General features: G+C 49.5%; 1 protein-coding gene across 5 annotated transcripts; it reads right to left on the bottom strand.

The window, feature by feature from the left end:
• Positions 1-3560: 3560 nt before the first annotated feature.
• Positions 3561-26213, bottom strand: RFWD3 (ring finger and WD repeat domain 3). Of its 5 annotated transcripts, none has more exons than XM_042834783.1 (14): positions 25745-26213; positions 24313-24709; positions 22695-22918; positions 20890-20990; positions 20599-20799; positions 18478-18569; positions 16456-16570; positions 12038-12266; positions 10772-10922; positions 8746-8922; positions 7766-7980; positions 6760-6977; positions 5191-5324; positions 3561-4974 (listed from the first exon to the last, which is right to left on the bottom strand). In XM_042834783.1, exons 2-14 carry the CDS (start codon positions 24705-24707, stop codon positions 4857-4859), a joined length of 2370 nt encoding a protein of 789 aa, XP_042690717.1. In that variant the 5' UTR covers positions 24708-24709; positions 25745-26213; the 3' UTR covers positions 3561-4856. The 5 variants fall into 5 exon arrangements, with proteins under 5 accessions (XP_042690717.1, XP_042690718.1, XP_042690719.1 ...); XM_042834784.1 differs by having other exon boundaries at positions 25991-26213; XM_042834785.1 differs by lacking the exon at positions 25745-26213 and adding an exon at positions 24862-25557.
• Between the last annotated feature and the right edge of the window lie 59 nt (positions 26214-26272).

Here is a 26272-nt window from a genome sequence, read left to right as displayed (position 1 = left end):
CTTGGATCCCCCACCTCCGGCGCGCCCGCCCCGCCGCACGCACGCCGTGTGCAAAGCAGCGCGCCGTCTGACGTCACCGCGGAGAACCCCGCCCCTCGGCGCCGGAGGTGGGCGGGGCGATGCGAGACCACGCCCCCTCGCCCATCCAGCGCCCCCTTTCAGCCACGCCCCCTCGCGACCACCCCTGTGGGGTCCGGGCGCCATTTTGGGCCGGGCTGCCATTGGGGCACGGCTTCCTGCGTGGTCCGTCGTGACAGCCGTCATCGCAGCCCCGGTCGTCTCCACAGCAATATCCCCTGTCACGGGCTCTACGCTGTCAGCATCATGTCTTCACAGCCCCCATAGTTAGGGTTAGAAGGGGCCTTTAAGACCATCCAGCCCCAATCCCCCATGTTATTTCCTGGCATTATTTGTATTATAACCCCTGAGCTGCCACAGCCACGAGCTCCTGCTTGGGCATCCTCCTTCATGTACGAACTGGTGCTGCTGGCAGCAGGAGCAGGGAGCAGTGCTTGGGCACACAGCTGTCCCACGCTGGGCATCCAACATTTGTCCCAGTCTTTGCTTTAAATCTCTTTGTGCATCAGTTCTCATCTGGGGAACGGGGACAACGCCGCTCTCCTTAGAGGCGTAATGCTAAGACTTGCTGAAGTGGGAGAGGCTCACGGCTGTGCCATTGGAGAACACAAGAAACCCTAAGGGAAAGTGAATGTGACTGGTGTGCAGCATAGAAAACTTAAGGCCGAAAACTGAACAACGAAGAAAAAAAAAAATCCAAATACCAAAGAACTGAGCATTGAATGTCATGTGCAACCAGGATGCTCAGTGCACGTGGGCTCACGGCAACTCGTGGCATCCTGCATCAGGGTTAGGTGACTGGGCCAGACGCCTGCCTTGCACTGCAGGACCCCTGGTTCCATGGCATTTTACTCCAGGCTTTCTTCACAGGGACAGAGAGAAACAGGCGCTCCTGTGAGAGCTGTCACCTACCCACCTACAGCGGGTGAGCCGTGCCAAGCTCTGTAAAGGCTTCTGGGGGTGATACTAGAGCCAGAGAGATTTGCTCAACAGCACAGCAGTGAAAGACATACAAAAGGAGCATCTCCACCCCAACTGCACATGTTGGGTCAAGCAAAGGAGGTTAGGTGAAAAAATAAAGGAATAGAGCATACAGAGAGACAGCGGTTGTGTCCTCACAGAGGGGAGAAAGAAAGAAATAGCAGCAAGATACAATTAATTGGGGTCAGAAAGGAGTGATGACAGGGAGCACACTTTTCACACTGTGAGCTTATGGGAGAGCCAGGTAGGTTTCTGCCTGACAGGCTCCCCAGGAGCAATGTTTGGTACCGCCACAGCTCCCTCCTCCCTAGGAGCCAGACCTCAGCATCCCACACTAAGGAAGTCTGTCCAGTTTGAGTTGTACTGTTTCAGCAAACCCCAAATCTCACCCTCAGCACTGCAGCAGCAGATGGCGGAGCCCTGGTGGTCACCCTGCACAGCGTGTGCTCCTGGAGAGTGCAGGCAGACCTTCAGCAGCCCCAGGCAGCCCCACCTGGGTTTGCATGCAGGCAGAGACCATGGCATGAAGGGAGATGGATGAGCTGGCAAAGTCCCCGTGCTTCTTGCATTTGCTGCCGGGAAAGCAGTGCTTGGGAGGGATGCTTCGTGCTGGCACCCAGCAGCTGCGCAGCTGGAAACACTTAGAGACAAAAGCCAGCAAAAATCCACCCAGCACTTGGCAGCGGATCTGGTTTATGGGAAACAATTGGAAAGGCTGAGCGTGAGAGCTGGCTCTGCTCCTCCTCCTACAGCAGGACCAGGAGGAGAGGAGCAGCAGAGGCAGTGCAGAGCTTCCAGCTCCTTCCCCAACCTCAGCTGCCCTTTTTTCCAGGAGCAGCAGCACCCCCGCCTCCCTCTGTTGAGCTCTCTGCACTCCTGGGAAAGTCCTGCTCCAACCTTGGGCTGTAACATCCCCAAACACACATTTCATAAAGAAGAGCCTCACACACTGTGTCCACGCCACAAGTTCAACAAGGAAGAGAGATTTCTTTGTGCACAGCGACATCTCTGCCTGGGCAGTAACCCCAGCAGCTCAGCACAATGCAGCATCCTCACTCTGTGGCTCATCACACGATGGGGAAGAAAACTTGTCCTGCACAGGGCAGATGCTCCAGTTTCTAACTGGACACAGACCGCTTGTCCCACGTGGCCGAGGGGCACGGTGCTGAATTTTGGCTCAGCTGCCAAGCAGTGCCGAGGCTCTGTCCCTTGCACAGCCCAGGACTTCAGTGCTGCCTCTACACCCGTTGCCCATCTCTGCTGATGAAGGCTGGTGCTTCACTTCCACTTCGCCTCCACTTATCTCCCGGGCCACAGCTTCGCATCTTCGCTCATCTGTGCATGGAAATAAGCAGAGCATGGCAGTGTCAGATTCCAAGGAGACTGGGGACAAAACAGGAGACTGCATCCCTCGGGTGACGGTGAGCCCCTGCCTCACGCTCACAGTTAAAGGAAAAAAAACAAAAGGCAATTTCCCCCTGATGAGCCACAGTTCTTCCCCAGCCTTCTGCTGCCTCCCTGAGCCCTCACCGCTGCTCCCAGCTCGATGCCATCTCCAGCACGGAGGTCAGACTCCCCATCCGCCGCCAGCGGAAGCAAAACCAACCCCTGGGGACTCTGCAATTCATTACGCTTCAGCAGGTGGGATAATCACCGAGATGAGGCTGAGGCACTTCCCCTCCTGCACAGCACTGCCCAGGCACAGCCTGTTACCTGCTGGGTTCATCCCGAGGTCACTCTGAGCATTAGAGCAGCACAGCAGGCGTAGCTCTGCCCGACCTCCTCCATTTTTCACTACTCAGGGGCACCGTTTGCCAAGAGACGGGACTGCAGCACTGTCCCACATCCCCTCAGTGCTCCCCAGCACCGCCGCAGCTCCGAGATCTCAGCAGTGCTCTGCGCACAGGTTCCCTGCAGCATCTGAGCCCACAGTTCACTGCCATCCAAAGACAGCTGGGCTCTTTGAGCAAAGATGAATGAACTGAGCAAGAGGCACTGCTGCCTCTTCAGTATTTGCCCCTAAAAATCTTTATCTCAAAAGGAGAGAAGAGTTAAAATGAGGAGCGGTGCTCCTCCTCGGCAGCCTGCAGTGCACGCAGCCAACAGGGAAGCCCCATCTGCAGAGAGCAGAGCTCACCTCTTGCCTCCCATCACATTTACTCCAGGAGCTGCCACAGGGCTGCCTTGCTCCAAATCTTCCCAGAGACAGAAGCAGAAATAGCCACGCAGCAGCTCCCTGCCTCCAGCCCTAATGACAGCTGCCCTGCGTACTGCAGACGGACTTTTCTTCTCCCTAACCCAGAATCTGCCCCTTTGACTCCAGACAAGATGAGCACCTGTTTCATTAACACATCTGACCTTCCCCCAGCCCTCAGTGCAGCTTTCTGCATGCAGTTTAGGTGCTCTTTGCCAAAGCTCACTGTGAACCTGTGACAGCAACGTGTGAGGTTCTTATCTTTGAAAGATTCTGCCAAACTCTGGGATTGAACAGAACATCAGAATGCTGTTCTCCTTTCATTTATTTCAACAGAATTTAATTTGTTAATACCATCCTGCAGGAACGAAGACAAGAGAAAATAATTGCTACCTAGAAAATCAGAAGATGGGAAATCTTAATTCCTTTCTTCCTGCGTGCATATGAAGATTTTTGGGGGGAGGATGGAAGGCTCTCCTCCTGCTGAAAGCCATTATTTCAGTCCGAAGCGCAGTGCAAAACATGAGAAAGCTTACCTGCAAACAGGGCTGCTCACTCACAGCCCCAGGACAAGCAGCACACACTGCTGAGGTGCTTCTAAGGCACAGCAGCACTGACTGCATTTGGTAACTATAAACACTTTATTTTTACAGCATAGAAAAATAAAATAATATACATCCATTTACAAAGTTAAGCAGAGATCTCAGCAAACTCCAGCAGGATCCTACCTTGCACGTCCCAGAAAACAAAGCTGTTCTGGTAGCAGGCTCCACACGCCCAGCACAGATGCTGCTACCATAGTGCTGCACCCAGGGACACGGTGCCAACGCGGGGACTCACCCTGTGGCTTCTTTAACATCCTCACAGCTTTGCTTTTGATAAACAAAAGGAAACCAAAGTCCTGTTCCGTGATTTGATTTGGAAATGGGCGTTCTCATACCCTGCAGCATATTCACAGTATGGATGTCAAGACTCAACTGCAGCAGCCGGGGCTGATCCCCATGGGCAGCCCCACTGATGCCCACAGGAGAAGAGCCAGCATTCTCCCCCACTGTAGGGGCTGTTGCAGTGCATCAGTACTTCAAGGAAGGACACACAGACTGCAGCAGCCAGCAGTACAGCTATCCCCTACACCCCCTGCCTTTCTATGAGCTTCCCTTTTCCACAACCACACTGCCCAAGTTTGCTTGGATGACGGTGGCAGGTGAAGGAGGAAGACAGAGAGAGATGGAAACAGGGTTAGGCAACTACAGTGCCAAATATATATATATAAATATGCTCACAGGGAGAGATAACAAAAAACTGCAGATTTTTCAAGCCTGCTCTCTTCATGGCCACAACACGAGGTCTCCTTCCTCAGGAACCACTAACTGCCTTTGCCCTCTGCCTTCAAAAAAAGAACGTGGGGGTATGTTCTCTGAAACAGCGAGCCTGCTTTTGCACCAAGTATCAGCAACGCTGGTGAGGCGCCAGCATTACCACCTTCTCATCACCCAGTAATCACAGCAGGACTCCATGTGAGAGTACAGTGGGAGTCGCAGGTCTTCAAGTTCCTTTTATTCTGTTGATTCGTAGAAGAGAGTTGCAAATCCCTCTAATATATTCACACTGGAAAAAGTGCAGCAACACACGCTGGAGACGGGCCAAGAATTATTGCTGTGCTGAGGCAGCTTGCTGAGCTCGACTGTAGAAAATTGACCAACGGAGAAATAATGACAGACCTGAAAAAGGAGGATGGAAGATGACAGGAAGCACCCCAGGCACCTCTGTGTCCCAGTTCCTGACTGCTGCCACGAAGGTGCTGCTGCAGCTCCTGCCTCTTGCAAGCAGCATGTGCAGGACACCAAGTGTGGCACTGTGCTGTTGCTGTGGGGCCCACCAGCAGCACACTTGGGAAGCCCTCACGGCGAGCACCACGGGGACACGCTCACTGCCACCTGTAGAGCTTCACTGCCTTCTCCGTCAGGGTAGCCAGCAGGTGGGTTTGGTTCACCTCCATGGGGCAGATGTCCAGCACAGGCAGGTCAGCCTGCAATTTCTGCAGCAAGGAGCCGCTGCCAGCATCCCAGAGCTGTGGGACAGAAAACATGACTGCAGGGTTCTCCTCCCCCATCCAAAACGGAGCTGCTCTCCAAAGAAAATAACCAGCCCCCCCTGCAGCACCACAAACACTGCCTCCAGCCTCCCAGGGAGATCTGTAAGCAAAGGGCTGCTCCACCCCCACCTGCTCTGGCACACCTTTGTACCTCACACAGGTCAGTCATGCTCAACCAACCCGCCTGCTTTCAGGGAACGTCCACATCTGCAGACAAGGGCACGCAGCAGCTGTAACCTGCCTTGATCTCAGTGAGGGTTTTGACACAGCCTAGCACTCCTGTACACAAGCTGGGATGTTATGGTCTAGACAGCTGGATCCTAAGCTCTAAAGCTTAGAGCTTTGCATCCCACCTGGGGGCACTTTTAGCACTGAGGGTCAGTTGCAAGCCTCTCCTTCATTCAAGGCATTCTCCTGATCTATCTGCTTTGTCCTTCTTGTGGAGAAGCAGCTGAGGTGCAGAGGATGGACAGCTGCTTATTTTTACTGAGTGCTGGTGCAAACAGCTCCCATGCAGGGAGGAGGCACCAGAAGGGTGACACTCAACCATCTTTGTCCTGAAGAACTGCCTCCGTCAAATCATTCCTAGCAGTTCCCTGAAAAAGCCAGACATGACTCTGCTAAATGCCTTTTATTCTGCTTTTCACCTTCCCTACTTCCTTCAGGATCTTGAGCTCCGCTGTTTCGCAGTCACCATGGCAAAAGCTGCTGCTGATTTTCACATATATTATTTCTTGTTTGCTGAGCAGACTTAGGGAAACATCATCTCATCTGACACCTCTGTTCAGCAGTTGCTCCTGACACACTCCAGAAACATTGTGTTGCCTGCATCTCATTGTTTTGCCCTTCCACTAAGTGTCACTGAAGTTCACACCTCCCTAAAACCAGGGTCTGGAGACTTTCCTCAATCTGCTTCAAGAAGCCTCTGCCTGCTTTCACAGCCTGCTCGGGTCACAGACTCCCAGCACGTCACCTTTATGCCCTTCCTTTGATCCTCATCAGCTCTCACACCGCTGTCCATCCTCTGCACCTCAGCTGCTTCTCCACAAGAAGGACAAAGCTCCTCTCAGCTTTCCTCCTCCCTCCGCCCTGCCCAGCCCTCACAGCACTTGGCACATCAGCTATCCCACCAGGGCTCAGTTACTGCAATCACATTACGCTGCTCAGTTGCAACAAGCCCAACTACATTCCTCTGGCAGACAACAGGGGCTTGCTGCCTACATTCCCTTCCGTGGATGCGGAGCACAGGCTGATACTGGCCAACATCCCATGCTATCACTAGCATCTGCTACAGGAAAGCACAGGGCAGTGCTTGTGACAAGGTAATTCCCTTCAAAACACATCAATGCTGTGACCGATAAAGCTTCTCTCCCAAAGAATTGCAATAAAACCCTGAATAGAACAGAAATACCATGGCAGAATTAGATGCCTCGTCGCCAGCGCACACAAAGATGCTGCCATCCTCCTCTGGGCTCTGGAAAATGGCATTCTTGGTCAGCAGCTTGCAGGTGGGCCCAGCACTGAAAGTCTGGACGGGGTTAGAAGAGCACACCACATCTTCAGAGGCCTCTGTCAGCGGGGTGCAGGTCAGCTCCATCAGGACACAACGCACACACGGGTTACTTTTACCTGCGGGGCAAAAGTAAAAAGGCAGCCCTTGAAAAATTTCATTGTGGACAAGAGTAACTGTAGGAAGACAAGCAAAGCTAGCCTACAGCCACCTCCTTTCACCCTCACCTATGTGCAAACACCCACTGCCGTGGTCAAGGCAGACAGAATCACAGAATCACAAGGTTGGAAACGACCTGCAAGATCATCCAGTCCAACCACCCTCCCATTCCTATCAGTGCCACAAGCTACTAAACCATCTCTCATAGCTCCTCATCCAGGTGCCTCTTGAGCACTACCAGGGATGGCGACTCCACCACCTCCCTGGCAGCCATTCCAGTGCCTGACCACCCTTTGAGAGAAAAAGTTTCTCCTCATGTCCAATCTAAACCTCCTCTGGTATAACTTCTGGCCATCTCCTTGGGTCCTACTATTTGCGTGGGAGAAGAGGCCAGACCCTTTTGCACCACAACCTCCCTTCAAGAAGTTGTAGAGTGCAATGAGGTCTCCCCTGAGCTCCTCTTCTCCACACTGAACAATCCCAGCTCCCTCAGCTGCTCCTCATAAGCCCTGTGCTCCAGACCCCTCACCATTTCGTTGCCCTTCTCTGCACACACTCCAGGGCCTCAATGTCTTTCTTGTAGCGAGGGGCCCAAAACTGAACACAGCACTCGAGGTGCGGCCTCACCAGTGCCAGTAAGACACCACGCTTCAGGGAGGTGCTCAGCTCCTAAGCTGCTGATGAACCAAACAGAGCTGGACAGAGCATCAGCACAAAGCACACGCTGCCCAGGCACACAGTTACTTACTGGGCCTGTACGTCGCCAGGCAGTGCCGCGAGGTGCTCTCTGTCTGAATGTCAATGCATCCCCCTGGCTCCAGCAGCAGATGATGAGGCCGGTAGGAGTTCCCAGCCTTCTGCTCCCAGAAACAAGCTCCTTCCAAGGTCCCAGCCAGTATGCCACCACAGGGCAAAGAGGATGAGGCCATTCGAGGCAGGTAAGACAGCGATACCATGGGACATCTGAAAACGATGGCAAGAGTCAGCGTTGCCAGCTGCAGTCAAGCAGCGTTCTGCTTCAGCACTCCAGAGCTCCCACAAAGAAAGCATCCAAGGCAGGCTATGAAACAGCCCTTCAGGAAAGGAACCCCAGGGGCTTCAACGTGGATAAACAAAATTGGGCAAGATTACTGCCTTATGCTTTAAACAGACATCACACAGCACACAGACATGGTGCAATCCACAGCTCTAACAGTTCCAAACAGGGACAGCGGGCTTCAGCAGGCATCAGTAGTGCACGTACTTGTGAGTCCTTTCCTTCACTGCAGGGGCAGGCCAGGTGACAAAAGCAACGTGCTCAGGTTGTTTAAACAGCAGCTTGACATAGCTGGGCCCCACCTCAGCCTGCCTTGCTTTGAATCCTGGTTAAAGCATTAAAGCTTGTGATCGTCTTGGGCAGCGCAAAGACCACAACAGCCTTACTGGCCAAGTCCACACAGCTTCTATCCCCTGAGATATGCTCTTAAATCAACATTTGATTCTGAGCAGAAGAGATGGAAGCACCGGTGTCCTCTTTGTAATTTGTCCTTTTCAAAGGAAACAATAACCCAGCTCCAAAACCCAGCTGGTTCTGCTGCTGGGTCCATTTCTGCTGGCTGTGTGCCTTCACAAGATGCACTGGCCAAGTACCTACACTAACCATACAGCTATCAGTTATGGAGGGAGCCATGCTCAGCTTAATGTACACCAGTAAAGCAGAAAAAAAAGTGACAAACCCTTATGCCATACCTGGACTTCTGAGGGACCAGTTCCTGGACGTGGGAGTTGGTGTCTCTCAGGTCATATATCATGATGGAGCCGTTGACCAACCCAGCATAGATGTAGTTTGTATCATCCAGGCACCAGCAGCAGCTCCAGACGGGGCGGCCAGTATTGTATGTCTGCACCACGGTGTTTGTTGCCAAGCTGCAGGAGAAAAACAAACTGTTGGGCCTTTGCACAACACCGACTGGCAAGACAGCAGTGCAACCACAGGAAGCAAATCAGGTTTCTTTCTACGGACTTAAAAGCTAATCTCCTTAGATTGAATTCTAAATTACTACTCCCATGCTCTACACACGGCTGCATAATAATGGAATAAACCCTTTCATATTGCTTGTGAAGGGGGATATAATTCTTCCAAGGCGATGCTTCCTTTTCTAGATTGATTTTCAGAGACTGGGAATGGAAATCTCAGAGCAGGATCTCAGCTGCATTATGGGAAAGAAACCTGAGTTACTCTTCCGGAAGAAAAATCAGGAGAAACCCTCTGCTGTAACATCTTAACACTGCTTACTCCTAAAATCACTAGGCTTGCATCTTCAGATTACATCTCTTTATTTCCTGCCTTCATGGAAGGGACATTGCTTACGCCTCAAAAGCAACCAGCTTATCCGAGAGAGAAACAATGAATGGGGTTCAGACTGTTAAAAGCACATTTATAGTGTTAATTGCTTAGAACTTGAATTCGTGGAAGGCTGAAGAGGGGATGACCTGGAGGGGCACAGCCCAGAAAAACAGTTGGCCTTGGGTTAGAATGTACGTTAGAAAGTTCCCTCTGCCAAGGGTGGCACTGCCAATACAGGCTTGGTACACTCCAGTGAGACAGAACAGAATAAAATAACACCTTTATAACTCATGGGGTTCACCTGGAGAAAGGCAGTGATGTGCAGAAGTGCACAGAAGCAATTGGGAACAACCACAAAGACCTGGCTGGAGAGAACTATCAGGAGATGCCATCAGAATAGAGAGCGGTTAAAAACAAGGGAAAACAAAGCCTCTGTGCTATTCTAAACTCTTGTGAACACAAACGGGGGACTCGATGTCTTGGTAATTCCTTTTCGTAGGACTGGACTTGGAAATGAAGAACTGGGAAGGTGGCCAAGGAGGGGGGGACTCTTCTTTCTACAAAGATGCTGCTGAAGCGAGCACTGAACTCCAGCATCCTGGAATCAAACACAAACGCAGAAGGATCACAAGTTCTGATGCAGGTCATCAGGCAGAGAGGGGCAGATGTGGAAATCGAGTTTAAGCAGCTCCTGCAACGAGAGGCTGCTCTGCAGGAAAGCCATGACAAGAACACCAACCTCAGCAGTCATAAAGCTGGCACGCTGACTTAAAACTGCCATCTTTGACACTAATTTTTAAATAGCCAACCAAGGATTTCAGCACAGTACCACGAGTGGGAAAGCAAGCATTCTTTACATGTTTGTTACAGAATTATGTTCTCTTCATTGTTTCCCATGTGGGAAAGAACAGGGACTGTTTGATCACATGGCATATTCTGCCTAGGTCCAGAATGGACACGCTGCTGCAACTCAGCAAGACCGAGGCCAACAAGGTTCTGAGTTAGCTTAAACTTGAAGGGCAGCACAGAGTAGCAAGAAAACACACACTTGTGTGCTGAAAATCCACCAGGGATGGAGAGACGTCTCTCACCCTCTGCATAATTGTCTCCAGCCTGCTGCTTTCAGTCACTGCTAGCTCCAGAGCACCTGTGCTTCTCCAGCATACACTCAACAGTGCTGTGCACACACTTCAAATCCCAGATGAACTGCACAATCCACAAGACTCAAGTCAGAGCAGCTCACATCAGCGCAGGGAACAAAGTGCTCAAGTTAAGCACAGTTTCTGCTTTATGCCATACAAGCTCCTGTGCTCCACATTCCACTGCAGAAACAGAAAGTCAAGTGCAGGACAGCAAGGGCTACAAGACAATTACAAAATCCAATCCAGACTCTTGCACAGAGCTTCACACTCGCTGGGGGAGGCTCACCTGGTGAGTTTGAGAGTGTTGTCCAGAGCAGCAGACAGCAGCAGCCCGTCTGCACGACTGCCAAAAGCCAGCCCCCGGATCTGTTTGCTGTGGATGGGGATGTACTGACTGCTCTTCAGGTTGGCCACGCTCATCATCTTCACACCGCAGCCTAACGAGAAGGACAAGGCAGGTTATTGCAAGGCCTGTGTGCCAGGCAGCACGCCTACCAGCAACTGCTGAGGAGCCCACAACTAGCAGCGCTGCGTCCCATCTACAATCCCCACATGAAAACCTGTGGTGGGGTGAACGCGCCCCATTTCTTTGCTGTTCTGAGTGAGAACTGCCACAAATCATTATGAAGCTCTTAAAATCCTGAAATATTCAAGCCAGCCAGAGCAAAGCCAGTGCTAGTGTTACAGTTCTCATTACACGAGCTGCTGCTCTTTAGTCAGTTTCTCCTAAATAAGCACAGTAGGATTACATGGCAATTTAAGAGAACAAGTGTCGCAGCATAAAATGCTTGCAGGTGAACTTCACCTGCGTGCCACAAAGCCTCCATTCACAGATTCACTCCATGGCTCCAAAGAATAAGGCGAGTTGAACGCAGTGAATGGAATTTTCTTATGTTGAGATAAGGCACATTATTTGGTTAATGGTTTGGAGATTAAAACAAGCTTCACCACTCAGAAAGCTCATGGAAGTGCTTTGCAAATAAAGGCTCTCAGGCTCCTAACTGCTCCATCTGTTTCACAGGGACAGGAAGCTGGCACAAGGCCAGGTGTCAGTTCACTTGCCCCAGCCATAACAGCCAGGCAGGAACAGCACTGCTGTGCTTCTCGGCCTCCTGCTCCCACGCTGGCACACGGTGCTCCTACTGTTCATGCTAAAAGTTTGTTTTCTTTAAAAAGGAGTTGTTTGACAGCACGTGGATCAAAACACCTGCACCACAGGGAACATTTCTTGTTCGCGCATCAGGAGCAACTCTGCCTGCCCTCGTGTGCTGACCTCCCCTTTTACCTTCCTGAGGACGTGGCATTGAGCAGAAGAGCCAGAGATCCTCTGCTAGGATCCCACTGCAGAAGCGAGGGGGAGACGAGTCATCTCTCCGGGCAGAGCTCACCAAAGCAGAAGCATGAGCCAGAGATAGACTTGTGAGTGCTCCCCGTTTATATGGCACATACAAAGGTAAAGCCAGGGAGAGAGGGCGTAGGGAGCAAGCAAAACATTTACCTTTTGTAACTTAACACCACCTACAAACCCCCCGATCTCAACTTGCCCATTTACCAGGAATAAAAGTAGACTGCGGAGAAGGCTGTGATACCACGAGACAGCTCAGCGAGTCGCAGTATGCCATCACTCTGCAGCTGCCAGCCTGAGACACCACAAAAACCTTCTCCAGGTGGTACTTGCGCCGGCTCTGGCTGGAGGGGAAGCTGCCTGGGAAGCAGGTGCGGGAGTTGCCAGGGGGTTTCGAAGCACTGACGTTGTGCTGAGCCACCAGAGCCTTCAGCTCCTGCAAAGGAAAGAGAGCTCCGAGAGTTTTAATGCTGTGCTGCAGACGAAGCACCCTGTGCTGTGCGATCCACGTACTGCAGGGGCTCCCATTCTCAGAGAAAGACAGAGAACACGGGCTGTTCTGTTCCACACTGTTTCTGAAACACTGCATTTCCCCGTCCACTGGCTGCAAGAGCAACAAAAGCGTTCAGAGGTCCTGCAGGCTCCGGCCACATTTACTCAGTCTGTTATTGCATGTATTAGAAGGAGGGCTCTGGGGCAAGGCAGAAAAGCCAATGACAATTATTACCAGATCAATGCTGTTTAGAGGAGAATGAACTGCCAAGTATTACATGCAGCTCAGCCACGAGAGACAGTCAATTAGAACCATTTTCCAGAGTTTCCAGAATACCCCATAAAGGAGAAAAAAAAAACAAAAAAAAAACAACAAAACAACCAAAACCCTTCAGTTTCCACACAGAACCGATTTGTTTCCGGCAACACCCTCAACTTAATGAAGATGGCCCTGTTCTTGTAAACCCTGGGCAGCAAATTCCAGGAACAACAACTCTCAAAGCTCCTGTCTTGGTTTCTGCTTCATCCCCGCCTCCCTCCACCTCAACTGATGCTCAAGGGTGCCCAGCAAAGCCATCGCCAAGGTCACCTTCCATCACAAACAAGATATTCCCCAATTCCCCGCAGAAAGCACCAGGGGGAGGTGGGTGATGTGAGGAGAGGCACTGCTGCACTTCCATCACCTGCCAGTGGTTCACAGCACTTCCAGGGAACAGCTCACTGCAATCCAAGGGCAGAGCCAGGCAGTGCAGCACCCAGTGATGTTAAAGAGAGGATGCACATGAAGAAAAATTACTACTTGCTTTCTGCTGGCCGAGCAACTTGGATTATGCTTCAAATACCACGTAATTTTTAAACAATTAAGGGCCAAAGAGATATAAGGAATGTATTTGTAGATTGCAAGCTAGCCTCCATACCAAGCCAGCCAGAGTCACTTAACTTGTGGACAAGCATAGGCAAGAGCTCTCGAGAGGCAAGAACAAATCCCAAGCTCTACACGAACTGCTGTCACCAAGCCCCATAACTTCTGGGGACTGCTCAAGAGGAGGGCAGCCCCAATGTCTTCCAGAGCAATTCTGCATTCCAAATCCCCCATGAGACTAAAAATGGAGCCTGAAGACTCGAGGTGAGCTGAGACAAAATCTGGGGAGGATGCAGGAGGATGTAAGGGGTGCCAGGATGCTGACAATCAGAAAGCATAGCTTCGGGCTTGGAGTAAGCAGTCAGTGTGTACACAGGTAACTTAGAAGAAAGCAGCTTTTCATCAAAAATTTAATAAGCCCTACTTCTGAAAGACAGAAAGATGCCACCACCACTGAGAATGAGAAGAGATTAAAAATATTTGTTGCTCTGGGGAGTTTATAAAACTCTTCTTGCCACCTGCACTCAAAATTTCAATTTTATGCAAGGTCTTCATTAAAAAGAAAAGCGGGCAATTGAAAACACAAAGACCATCAGTATGATGTCTGCATTTACAGCCAAAAGAGGAACCCAGCAGAACCAGGAACAGGATACATTACCAAGGCAACTGCAAACAAAAGAACAGACCCCACTAACTGTGCTCAAGAAGGACAGGTCTGGTAGGATAAGCTGATGGCTTCCCTTGAGATGCTGTGCAGTCTGCCTGGCTCCTGCTCTGATAAAGGAACAGTTGGAGAAGGAATCACAGAATGGGCTGGGTTGGAAAGAACCTTTGAGATCAACTCATTCCAACCCCCTGCTACAGGCAGGAACACCTCCCTCTGGACCAGGCTGCCCACAGCCCCAGCCAGCCTGGCCTTGAGTGCTTCCCAGGGAGGGGGCATCCACAGCCTCAGTGGGCAACCTGTTCCCAAAGAGGATATCCAGCAAAAATCTTCTAGAGGAGTATGCATGAAAAGCTGAAATAGGTGAGGACAATGAATAGGAAAGGAAAACAGCCAGCAACAACAGATTGAAGCCAGTTTTCTTCCAAGTGTTAGGTTAAGGGTTCTAACAGCTGATACAAACCTTTAAAAACAAAAGCAGTTATCAGATGACAGCCACTCTTTGGCCATGCTCCTGCAGACCTCTTAGAGAAGTCTTGCTGCTATCTTGCTCTACACGGCCTAAGATTTGCATTTAATAGAGATAAGTGCATGACCCCATAACTGCAGTGCAGCACTAGAGGCATCGAACCTGAGCCAAGGAGCCTGGAAACAGCATTTGTAATACACACTTCCATAAGGAAGCTGAAACAAGCTCATTTTTGTGTAAGAGAAGCATACCAAAGGGTCACAAGCAATACAGTTCTTGCACAGTTCTCATGCACACTAACAAAAAAGGGCTCACAGAAGGGCTCTGGGGGAACTGATGGCTGATGTTTTCTCTAAGACTTAAAGATAGCACAGTCTGTGTGCAACCAGTGAGCACAGCTCTTCCAATGAAGACTTGTGCAACTGGACTTTCCCCACTCTGAAAGTCCCTCTGCACGTATGGGCATTTCACAAATTTGTAATGTAATGTAACCCCACAGCAGTGTTTTCTGGGGTGACCTCCACCTTCCTACACCCATTAAACACATTTCCTTGTACAGTCAACCACACTGCTGACTGACAGGAGCAGGGCAGCAAACGCCAGACGCAAGAAGGTCAGTTCTCAGTGAGAACAGTCAAACAGTGCCTTGTCTGGAGAGGTTCTGCAGTCTGCTTCCATCAGCTGATAAGATGATGCCCCAAGCAACCCAATCCAATGCTGAAATTGCCCAGCAAGGGTTGGGCTGGAAGCTTCCAGGGGTCCTTTCCATATTTGAATGGCTCTGTGCAAGTAATTGCTTTACTAGATGAGCTCCCATAATATAAGGGATTAGTTATGCATACGCTCAGAATATAATCCAACAGCTCAGCAGCTTATGCTATGCTTCCTGCTGATAAACAGCTCCCCAGCAAACTGTTTTTCACTTCCAGTTCATTCACAGTATAGACAAGTACCTTGAAATTGCTTCCAGCACTCACATCAAGTGATGCAGGACAGTGATGAATGCAGTACTGAAATGGAGCTTAAGGACACAGGGTACTTAATCTTTATAACGTGCGACTTAACTCAGTTAGACTGGATACTCTATCATCTAATACCTAAAGAATTGCAGGAAGGTGTTGTGGACCTGCAGCTCTATCTTATTCCTGCCATTCTTAAGCTAAAGTTTACAGCAGGCCAGTTTTCTCACACACCCTGACGAGAATACAGCCTCATGCAGGAACTCAGGAAGCAATCTGTAAAGTCACGCGTTACATCACTTGGAAAAGCTTCGGCCAGAAAGGATGTTGCTTAATGTACAGACAGAAATAGCCAAGGCTCTGAAAAATCCAAAAGTAGAGAAAAGCTTAAAGCAGAACAAGTTACCAGACAGTGAGAGGTTAGGCAAGTTCTGACCTACTTCATGCAACAAAAACGTAGCAAACCGGCTGTGAAATCCAGTGCTGATGCAACATGTGAGGTGACTCGCAGCAGGAACTTCCAGCAAAGTCCACAGCTTCACAGACATTCTGTGAAAGCAGCTGTGGCAGGTTACAAAATACAGGAAGAAAGTTGTTGGTTAGCAAGCAGTCGTTTCTTTTTGGTGTATCCTGAGGTGCTTCTCAGCAGCTGTAGAACCCCAGCTGAGCCCAGTGACAGGCTCACAGCCCAGGAAGAGCTTAGCTCAAATCTTGACTGACCTTTGCAATACGTTTAGGGGTTTGGTTGCTTTGTGGGTTTTTATTTTTGTGAATGGCCACGGGCATGCTTTCCTCATCACTATTTATCAAAAAACTTTCCACTATGCCACGGATTCCCAATGCTTATTTTGGTGCAGTTAAAAAAAGAAAAGGGAAGCGGGACAAATGTGGCACTGCATTACCAGACCTCGCCAGCAGCCACCACAAAAGTCAAGGAGCAACCTGCAACACCAGCAGCCAGGAGCACCTACTGTTACACTGCACTCGTGACTTCAAGTCTTCCAAGCAAAAATGCAGTCAGCACCAAGTGGCTCCTTAACTACACCAGCCTGGGAGATGGGAATCGCTGAGTTTACTAAATCCCACCAGATGTGGAAGCCTGCCTTCTCTCCTGTCAGGAAGCAAAAGTCAGACTGGGGAGAAAGGGAGTCCTCTGTGCATCAGGAGGGTCAGACTCACCTGAACTTGCTTGCGGAGTTTGCTGCATTCATCTGTCAGGACCTGCAGCTGCAGCCGGCTCTGTGCAGACTCCAGCTCTGCCTGTCTCCTCAACTTCTGCTCCTTTTCTAAAGAGCTGCATGAGAGAGAGACAAAAAAAAAAAAAAAAGCAAACCTCAGGGCTACGTAATTCTGGGATGCTTCTCTGCTGACTGCTGCCCCTGAACTTTGTTCCAACACGGGTCCCACTCAGGTAAATTCAGACAGGACAGGGGCTGGAGTCACCCAGAGCGTTGGCCTTAATTGCACTGAATGACTCCAGGATAATTTGGAACAATAATGTCTCCTCACCCTCTGGAGTCCAAATACTCTCATTTGGAAACAGAGCAGCCATAATAGGCCTGTGTTAAAACTGTACTTTCTACCTCATCTTGAGCCTAAAAGTGCACATAAAAAAAATTAGCAGTAGCTGTTTTGAAAACACGCTTCAGTTTTGCTTTCATAAGTACTTTACATAGAAAGCAGTAGTTGAAGGGGGGAAGGGGGAAGAACACCATTACTCCTTAAAATTATCTGCACGTTGGGTCTATGTTGACACTGCACCCTGTGTTCCAAAAGCTGCAGTACTCTGGTTATTTCAGCAGTTTACATGCAGGAGATCCAGCTTGCCTAAGCACCTTCAAAATACACAGACCTCGCCTTGCACATTTATCAAGCACAGAGTTCTGTCATTTCCCTGTAGCTTCACTGTGTTATTCCTTGGTTGCATAAGAAGTAGATGAAGCTCTGTATTGAACCATCGCAGACACAAGCACCCAGAATCAAAAGGGCAGCTTTTCTGAATGCAAGGGACAAAAGCACAAGCTCACACCTCACTCAAGGCTACGTGCAAACAATATTGATGTATCAGGGTCCACATTTGTCCCCTGCTTGTGGCTACGTGCCACAAAGCTGCCACTGCCAGCGAGTGAGAGGGAATGCCAGGCAGTCACTGCTGTCTGCCTCCCAACCAGCAGCAGGCAGGAGACAAACGGGAAGAGCTGCTGTAGGATCCTGAGACACACACAGCAGTTAGTCACCTCTACCTGAGGAACAACAAGATTTAAGCACCCAAATGCCTTCTAAGGGTTTGAAAACAGGTTTCACTGTGCTTTGTTTTGCTATCCAGCAAATGCTATCCAGCAAATGCAGCTGTGACCTTCCTAAAGGCACAGCTCAAACACCATTGGGCAGCAGCCACCTGGACAGAAGAGAGACCTTCCCCTGGTGATAGTTATTCCTCGAACATCTCTGATTAATAATTACTAGCATAAAGAGGTGTCCGTTGAAAAAGTGTTAGAAGACCAGCATTATGCTCAGGAGCATGTTACAGCAGATCCAATTAAATTCTATTCACTACAAGATTCAAGGGAGCTCAGAAGTCTGCAGCCTTGCAATTCCAAAACAGCGTATGTGACAGCATCTTAGCAAAAAGAAATTCGTGCCCATTTTCCACTATTCCTTTTTTCAAAGGAAAAAAGTCTACACTGAAGTTGGAAGGGGGAGTAGAGTCATAGTAATGCTTGCTGACCTTTGTAAGTAAAGCTACATGAAGAGTTTGACAAAGCAAGATGGAAAGTGATTCATAGGAGAGATTACTCTGTTTAATGTGTGCAGAAAAGATGACAGAAAAGGTCAGTTATTCACCCTCCCTGCTTTTCTAATTATGCCGTGCTTTTCTCATCTAATGATGAATTAGCAACATACAGCTTTTGGCAACAACCCCACACGTCCTCCTGCAATGGCATTTCAGGATCCAGCACAAGAGACCTTTTGCAGCCCAAGTGCCACAAAGTACAACCTCTGTTCTATTTCCAAAGAAACCCCTCCTTACAAGCAAGGCACAGATACTACAGCAAGACCCACGACAGCCACACTGATGATAACCCCCAAGGGAAAGCACAAAATGGATCAGGTAATACAGGAAATTAAAGCATAAAGTAAAAGCCAGGCTGCTGCTTTCCTTGACATGCAACCAGCGAGGCTGTGGGGGACACTCCATACCTCTTCATGCGTTCCTGCTCACTGGTATCCAGTGCCTTCAGGGTGCGGGCATACAGGACCACGATGTCAGAACGTTTTGCTTTCTTATTGCACTGAAAGAAAGACACCATCAGTTCATCTACACGAATGCCACGAACCAGGCTACGCATCTCTACAAATTGCTATTCTGGATATTTCCTAGGAGCTCTGAAGGGAGGCACTGCCACTTCAAGACACCCCATCCTGCAGGCACTGCAGTTCTGCTGGCGGTCTGCAGTGTAGATCAGGCCTTGCATTATCGAAGGTTCAATAGAATCCAGCTGCCTGCTTCCCACCAAGTTTATTTTGCTAAAGCACCAGAAACACAGCATGGTCAGAAAATGCACAGAAAGGAGGAGAAATGACTCAAAGCAGCATGGCAGCCAAGCCTTGGAAAGCATCAAGACCGGCTACTTTAAGAGCAGAATCCGGGCATCCAAGCCTACTCCCCACTTTGGTTTATATTTCGTATTCCTTCGATCAATCCCTGCAGGCCCAAATCCACACGAGCATTCCTGTAACAGAATCAAGCACTGCCATCCCATTGATTTTGTGATACAGGGAAAGCCAGGTGCTTCCATCACAGCACCTTGCTACGACCGGCGTGTACTTCAGAAAGGACAACACCTCCCTGGGTTGGGACCTATAAGAAATTACAGTATCTGAAATCTTCCTGTCCTGCAAACACAGTTGGCTGATCAGAAAAGAGGCAGCGAGCACTGAGATAAGTCAACTCAACGGTGAGCTAAATTGCTACGTGCATTTCAACTGCAGGCTTCTCTATTATTTAGCAGCATGAAGAAACCAAGGGCGACAGTTTCAGACCAGACAACTTCCCCCACACCTCAGAAAAGTGCTTCGCAGAGCGGCGAGTGGTGAAGGCAGCTTTCCTGGCAGCCAACAGCTGTCACCAACAGGATCTGGAATGCTGCAATTTCACAGTAACTGCACTACTCGAGCCACTTAGTATACAGAGCAGCACGCACAGCAACTCGGTGCTATTCATTTAGAGAACACTCAGCCTGCAAGGGGCAGTGAATGAAAAAGAAGGAAGATGATGTAGCTGCAAGGTTGTCTCCGGAACAGGGACTTCTCACAGGGAGTTGTCAGTAATCACATGAAAAACAAACAAAAAACCATTCAATCAGGAAAAAGTACCCCTTACAGATTGCTAAGGTTCAAGAAGAAAGCAAAGTGCCGAAGAGCAAAGAAGGTCTCAGAGTTTTGCCTGGGCGTTTAGCAGACAAAAACGTTACACACAATCGTCAGAGATGGGCAAAGTTAGGTCTGGGCTTTTGGTCTGGGCTGTGCTAACAGTGACTCTTTGGGCTTAATCACAGCACACCTCAACAGGAAGCTTCTTGTGCAAGGAGGGAATCCTGCACAGAGTCAAGCAAGACTCGGAAGCTCTCAAAATGAGAAAGCCAAAGAAATGCTGAGCTTCCAGACACTGTCTTGGAAAGCAGGAGAACTGAACTTCCATCCACATGGCACTCACTGGCCTACTTTGTCAACACAGACCTAATCAAAATGACACCAGTATGGAAACCAGAAAAGCATGGAAACAAAAGCAGAAAGAAGCACTTTCAGAAGCAGATCTACCAATTGCAATTGCACTTTAAAGCTTGTTTCTCAGTTCCTTTCTGAAACCTCCCTGAACATCTTTAGGCTGCAAATGCAGATGCAGTCCAAAAAGAGCAATTAAACCTACTGAAAGTGGTTCTCAGACAGATTTCTAGTCCAATAGTGCCTTCTTTACGCTTAATTGCTTCTAGGAATCTGTCTGCCATTCCACACTCCAGGAACAGCACAGTGCTCTGAAACCAATTACAGGTTGAGTTCAAACTAGCAGCCTTCTGAGCCTGCTAGTCACAAGCACTCTACTTCAGGGGAGAAAATCCACGTCAGAATCTTTCCCTTGAAGCACTGCTAGCTGTGCCTGCGCCAGATGCATCAAAATAATTGTGATTTTTGTTACTTCTGACAGCAGGCAGAGGTGGTTCCCTTGTAGAGCAAATAACTGTCATAGTTACAGTGACCATGCCTGCGGCACAAGTCACCCACCAGCAAGTCCTTCCCGGAGCACAGAAATGCCCACTTTACCTGGGGACACTTCCCTGCCTGCCCCTTGAGCCACCTGTCAATGCAAGTGTAACCAAAGAGGTGCCCGCAGCGCAGGGCTGACAGACGGTGCTCCCCAGCGTTGGTCCACGGCTCAAAGCAGATGGCACAGGTGTCCCCTTCCTCCTCCTCCCCCAGTGCTGCAGCAGGAATTGGTGCTTCCTGTTTCTTCAGTGGAGTTCTCTAAGATTTGAAAAACAAACAAACTCTCTGTAGGCAAATGTGGTTTTTACCGTATGTAATCTGCCTCCAAAAGCATTTAGGTCACCTCACCTGCTTTTGCTGGGCTTCAAATTCTTCATCCTCACGATTTCCATTTTCTGCAGGAACTCGAGGCAGAGTTTGAGGCAGCTCTGCTTGATCCTGACTGGAAACTAAAGAAAGCATTGCTTAAATAAACTGATATCTATGGGGGAAGAGGGACTCTCCTTGACTGGATCCAGAATGATCACAGCATCAGTACAAGCAGCGTGACAATGGCACAGGTTGCACACAGAGCTTCAGATCCTGGGTGCAGGTCGGGCAGTTGATGTGTAAGCCCTTCTGTTCAACAGCCATACTGAAGAACTTTCTGTTATCTTTTACAGAAAGATGCAGAATTCCAGAAGCCCTGATAACAGTGGCTTTTCTGACTTGCTAGGAACAAATACAGCTGCATACAGATCTACAGTTAGGTTGAAGTAAGGTCACAGACCTGCACCATTGTGCTCAGAGAAAGACAGATACCATCACGGAGAAGTTACTTTGCCAAGGGATCTAGGTATGAATATTTCATGTGCCAAGGAGGCATTTACCATGTGCTGCCTGTCCACTCACCCTGACTTCAGCAGCTTTCCAGCTCACGGTTATCTGAACTATTGGTTCTGCTGGGCCATCTGTTTTTGTGGTGTGCCTGTTAGCCCTTCTGTTGAAGCATGGGCACACGACAGAGCTATGTGTGGATGACCACCCCTGGCATACTAAAGAGGAGCAGAAAGCACCACCTCCTTCAGCCTCCTGACAAAACAAGAGTCAGCAGCCACAGTCAGTATCCGAGGCAGATACTCTCAATGCAGTGGAGAGCTATCGCCCAACACAGCCTTGTGTTAATAATATTTTCAGTCCCTAAAGCTCTGGGATGAACAGGAATCAGCGGCTTACATAAGCAAGAAAAGACGAGGGGATTCCAGAAAACCCAACAGAGAGCATATGCTCACACAATATTAGGCAGCACTTAACAGCTTGAGCGCCCATCACGTGTAAGACCAGCTAAATGCAAGTGGAATTAATCTGCTCATAGAGGCCTCTTAGATGTACCCCAAAAAACCATCAAGAAAGGCTGGCTAATGGAAAACAAAACAGACTGAAGCACAAGGGTGTTCCTTAGAGACTGGAATCTCTAAGAAACTGAGGAAGAAGAAATATGTTTCTTATATTCGTTAGTCTCCAATAACCTCTGAACACCACATCACCATTTGTCACTCTTACATGAAATACCTTCACCAGAAACCAAGTCACTGAAGTGCAGACAGCCTGGGAACCCGAGTTTGAATCAAGGAAGAAAAAGCTGAGAAAAGAAAAAGACCAAGCTGCTGTACTTTTATCTCCTATGCTAAGTGTCACAAGAAGTTACAGGAATGAAAATCACTTTTTTCCTTCTACTTTGGTTCAAAGTAAAATATCCTGCATCTGACCCTTCTCTGAAAAGTGAAAGCACTGCTGGCCTCCAAACAGAGGTGCGACCTGATGTCTTCAATAATCCTCCTCAGCAGCAGGTAACAGAGGAAACGTTCTAAGTAATAACCTCAAAAAACTCCAAGTTGTCTTAAACACCTCCAGGATTATTTATAAGCAGCAGCCTGCAAATAGCAAAAAGATTATATTTAAGATGACAGTGGCAATCGCTCACTGCTGTTACTGCTCTTAGGAACCTCTTGCCAAAAAGCCTTGTGGCAGCAACCTGCTCCCATCAGCTCTGGGCATAATGGTCTCTCAGCACCGGCTGTTGAGAAGCTCCAGAGTATTTCCCTGCTGAGCTCTGAAGCAGCACAATAAGTTTCTGAGATTTAATATCCACACAGCACAAATGAAGCACAAACCTGAGCTAGCTGCTGCAGGCGTCTGCTGGGCTGCTGGAGGTGCAGCCTCCACCTCTTCCTCCTCCTCAGAAGTGCTGCTGTCGGAGTCACTGGACTGCAGCTCTGTGACCTGGGACGCGCCTTGCTGGCCGCCCCTCACAGTATGCGAGGGCTCCAGATGTGAACCTGGTATTGCAGCTGGCTCCTGCGTCCTGCTGATCTGAAAGTAACTGTCCAATGCTGCCCTGCAACCACAGGAGGAAGAAACAAAGGTCACAGTCCTTTCAGGTAAGCTGAAGACTTGGTACGCTGCCCCGGCTCACTCACAGCAAATCTCACAGGCACTGCTGGCAGATAGGAGAGTATCACATTTATTAAGACAGAAGTGGTCTGGTAAAGAGGCAATATCATACAATTGCCTGCTTTATGGACAGTCAGCAATGTCACACAGCAGCATCTTCACACAGCTTCACCTTGCCTGCTGAAGAAAACATCGTTACTACACTGGACTTTATTTTGGTGAAGGGCATCGGTGGGGCTGGAGAGAAAATAAGCAAAGACTTCAGTGCTACACACTGACAGCCTGTGGAACTCCTGCACTGTAACCGCAGTCACAGCACAGACCTGGTTTCCATCCCTCCAGAGAGTATTAGATATTAGATACCTAATTTAGACACACGAGCCTTGTATCAGAGCCTCATTCCACTGACTGCAGTGCTTAGTCTGCCCACCTTCCCCCTTTCCTGTTACAGGAGCTTTATCCCTGGAAAGCAACATCCTCCCTCTTCCCACATCAACCCAGCTATCATCTCAATTATCCTTCACGTTCAAAGCAGTTTTTGCTAGGTTGCTTCTAGCCTGGAGAACTACAGTGACCTTCACAAACAATCCACGGGCAAACAGTGCAGCAATGTTTAATCATCAAGGAGAAGAGGAGATCTTGGTCTCACTGAATTTTGAGGCAGCACTGCAGTTAATTATAACTTCACCCTTGGCATTTGCAAAAGCTACAAAGATGAGACAGAAGCCAAACAAACCAGAAATAAGGATTTCTTCCTAGCTTGGGAACGTGCCCGCTCATCACCTTTTAAACTCATCGCTAACAGCCCTAAACATTGAATTTTACTTTGCTTGGAGATGACAAAAATCTACAGGGAAAAAAAAACACCAATGTCAGTTTGCATTTTTTACAACAGTTTCTGCAGTAATTGTCACCTAATTAGGCAGCCCTCAAATCAAAGGTGAAACACAGAAGAGAGCACAAGCTCCACTGAGCTAAATGCTGGCTGGGACTGCTGAGAGTCAGCTCTGCTGCAGGAAGCACCAGCAGGAATCTGGCAGAACAGAAGAATGGTAGGAGCAGCTCCACACACTGGAAAGCGTAACAGTGCTCAAGTCAACACCACCACTGCCAACAGAAGAACTGAGAAGGGCAGGTTCATTTAACAAACAGCAAAAGACATCACCAGATGAAATCAGGGAGCCATTAAAGCTTGAAAGGTTTGTGAGGTGCTCAGAATTTGGCCACAGTCACACACCTGGACCGAGCCAGGCTCTACAAGCCAGGAAGCGAGGCAGTTTTAAACCAACATCAGAGCCGGCAATGGCGCAGCTCAGACACAGCTTCACTCCTCTTTACCTGGCGCTGACTGTCCTCTGGGAGGCACTGACTCTCGGCTGCCTGCGAGCGCTCCTTCGTACCCGCGGGCGCTGCATAACCTGCGGCCCAGGCTGCAGCTGGTGCTGCTCAGACGCCCCCTGCAGCCTCAGCAGCCCGATGAGAGCCGAGGGAGGATTCGCCTGCTGGTCAGGATCGGCAGCTGCTTCCCTTGGCGCATCAGCAGTCGATAGGGTAACGACTTCATCGACTTCATCGTCAGAAACAACGATAGTGCTGCCTCCTCCACTGCTCAGCGCTGCAGCCTGGGAGGGCAGCGCCGTGTGAGCAGCGGGCTCTGCAGGAAGCACCCCCTGGTTCTCCAGGGAGTAGTTCACCACTGGTTGGAGATCAACTTCCATCTCTTCCTGAGCCATTTCTGTCAAAAGAAAAAGAAAGCCATGAGCATTCACAAGCCTGTGCCCTACTTGCGGCCTGATGGCAGCAAGAACTGGCTGCAGCACTCAGTGACTGCAACAGCCTTCAGAATCCAGACTGAAGAGACAAGCTGTCATTTTGCCTTTGACATACAGCAGAGATAGACTGTCTCAAGTAGATCCACGTATGTGAGCTGGCACCTTCCCGAGTCCTTCATCTGAAGCCTTTAGCTCAGCAGCAGTTAGCACCAAAGGCACATTGCAAATCCTGTTAGGTAAATCTTCAGATGAGCATGGAAAGCTCAGGACTTCTTGTACTATTACTTCCCAGTAAACGCATTAGGATCTCAGAGGAAAGAGTTTGAGATCCTCCTTGGCAAAACCGCTGCAGAAACACTGACAAACACAGCCAGAAATGAGCTGTGCAGAGCACCCAATCCTTTGCAGTCTTACCACGTAGAAAAGCTCAGATTATTTCATGAACTGAACAAATAAAAGCAAATCATTTTGGGGAGGAGAGAGTAGATTAAGTTCTGCAGTCTCCCAATGGTCATTTGCCTCCCACGTGTTTTGGCAATCGCAAATCTGGAAGGCCTTGGAGATAGCAGATCTTTAGCATTACTTGAGAGCCCAAAGTACACAACAAAACTTCTCAAGACAGATACTGTGCAAACAGAGAAGAGTGCTTTCAGTAGAAAGAATAACTAGAGAACGTACACAAGATCTACAGGAGGTGGCTACACTAACATATTTTGATAAATCTTTTAACAAACTCTTATTAATCAGTTTATAACACTACTCTAATTACCCTCAGAATCACTAAAGTTGGAACAGACCTCTCAGACCCCCAAGTCCCCCACCATGCCCACGTCCCTCAGTGCCACGTCCCTATGGCACTGGGACACCTCCAAGGACAGCGATTCCCCCCCCCTCACTGGGCAGCTGTGCCACTGCATCACTGCTCCTTGGGAGAAGAGGTTTTCCCTGATAACCAATATTTCAGCCTAAATCAAGGCAGAAAGGAGACCAAGCCCCACCTCTCACCGGACCAGGCACAGATACAGTTACAGCAGTCCTGCTTCCCTTCCACCGAACTCAGATTTGTGTTAAGACTGCCCCCTGCAAACCCTTATTTTCTCTCGGTGGAAGCCTTAAAACACCGCACAGGGTTAGCTAGCCCGAAACGTTTCTTAGGAAAGACGTTAACGTTGGCATTTTCACCGCGACACTTTGGTGCCCTCCAGGAAGGTCAGCGCCTCCCCGCCAGAGCCGCCCGTGCTTACGGGCGGAAGGCGGCCGCGCAGAAGCTCCTCAGGCGCAGGTCAGAGGGCTCGGGGCAGCACCGCCGCTGGAGCAGCAGCTTCCCCTGGCGGACGGTCGGGTCTCCGAAAGCGCAGCTCTGCTCCTCCATCCGCCTGCCGCACCTTCGAGACAGGGGGACCAACAGAACGCAAATAAATCATCCGTACGTGGCAAAACCAGCAGCGTGCAGCGCGAACGGAGCCGCGTTTGGGGTTCGCTGAGGGTTTTCTCCCTACGGGATCCGGCGCTGTGCCGAGCAGGGC

Source organism: Centrocercus urophasianus, unplaced genomic scaffold, assembly GCF_019232065.1.
Source record: "Centrocercus urophasianus isolate 14NV4802_14NV808 unplaced genomic scaffold, USGS_Curo_1.0 seq_49, whole genome shotgun sequence".
NCBI lineage: Eukaryota > Metazoa > Chordata > Aves > Galliformes > Phasianidae > Centrocercus > Centrocercus urophasianus.
This window is presented reverse-complemented; position numbering and strand designations above follow the sequence as displayed.

Coding starts and splice junctions, on each gene's coding strand:
- RFWD3 (XM_042834783.1), bottom strand. CDS start 24,707: ATGGCTCAGGAAGAGATGGAAGTTGATCTCCAACCAGTGGTGAACTAC. Junction 20,800..20,889: donor TTGAAGCCCAGCAAAAGCAG/GTGAGGTGACCT, acceptor TTCAAATCTTAG/AGAACTCCACTGAAGAAACA. Junction 8,923..10,771: donor AACACTCTCAAACTCACCAG/GTGAGCCTCCCC, acceptor TTTCTCCTGCAG/CTTGGCAACAAACACCGTGG.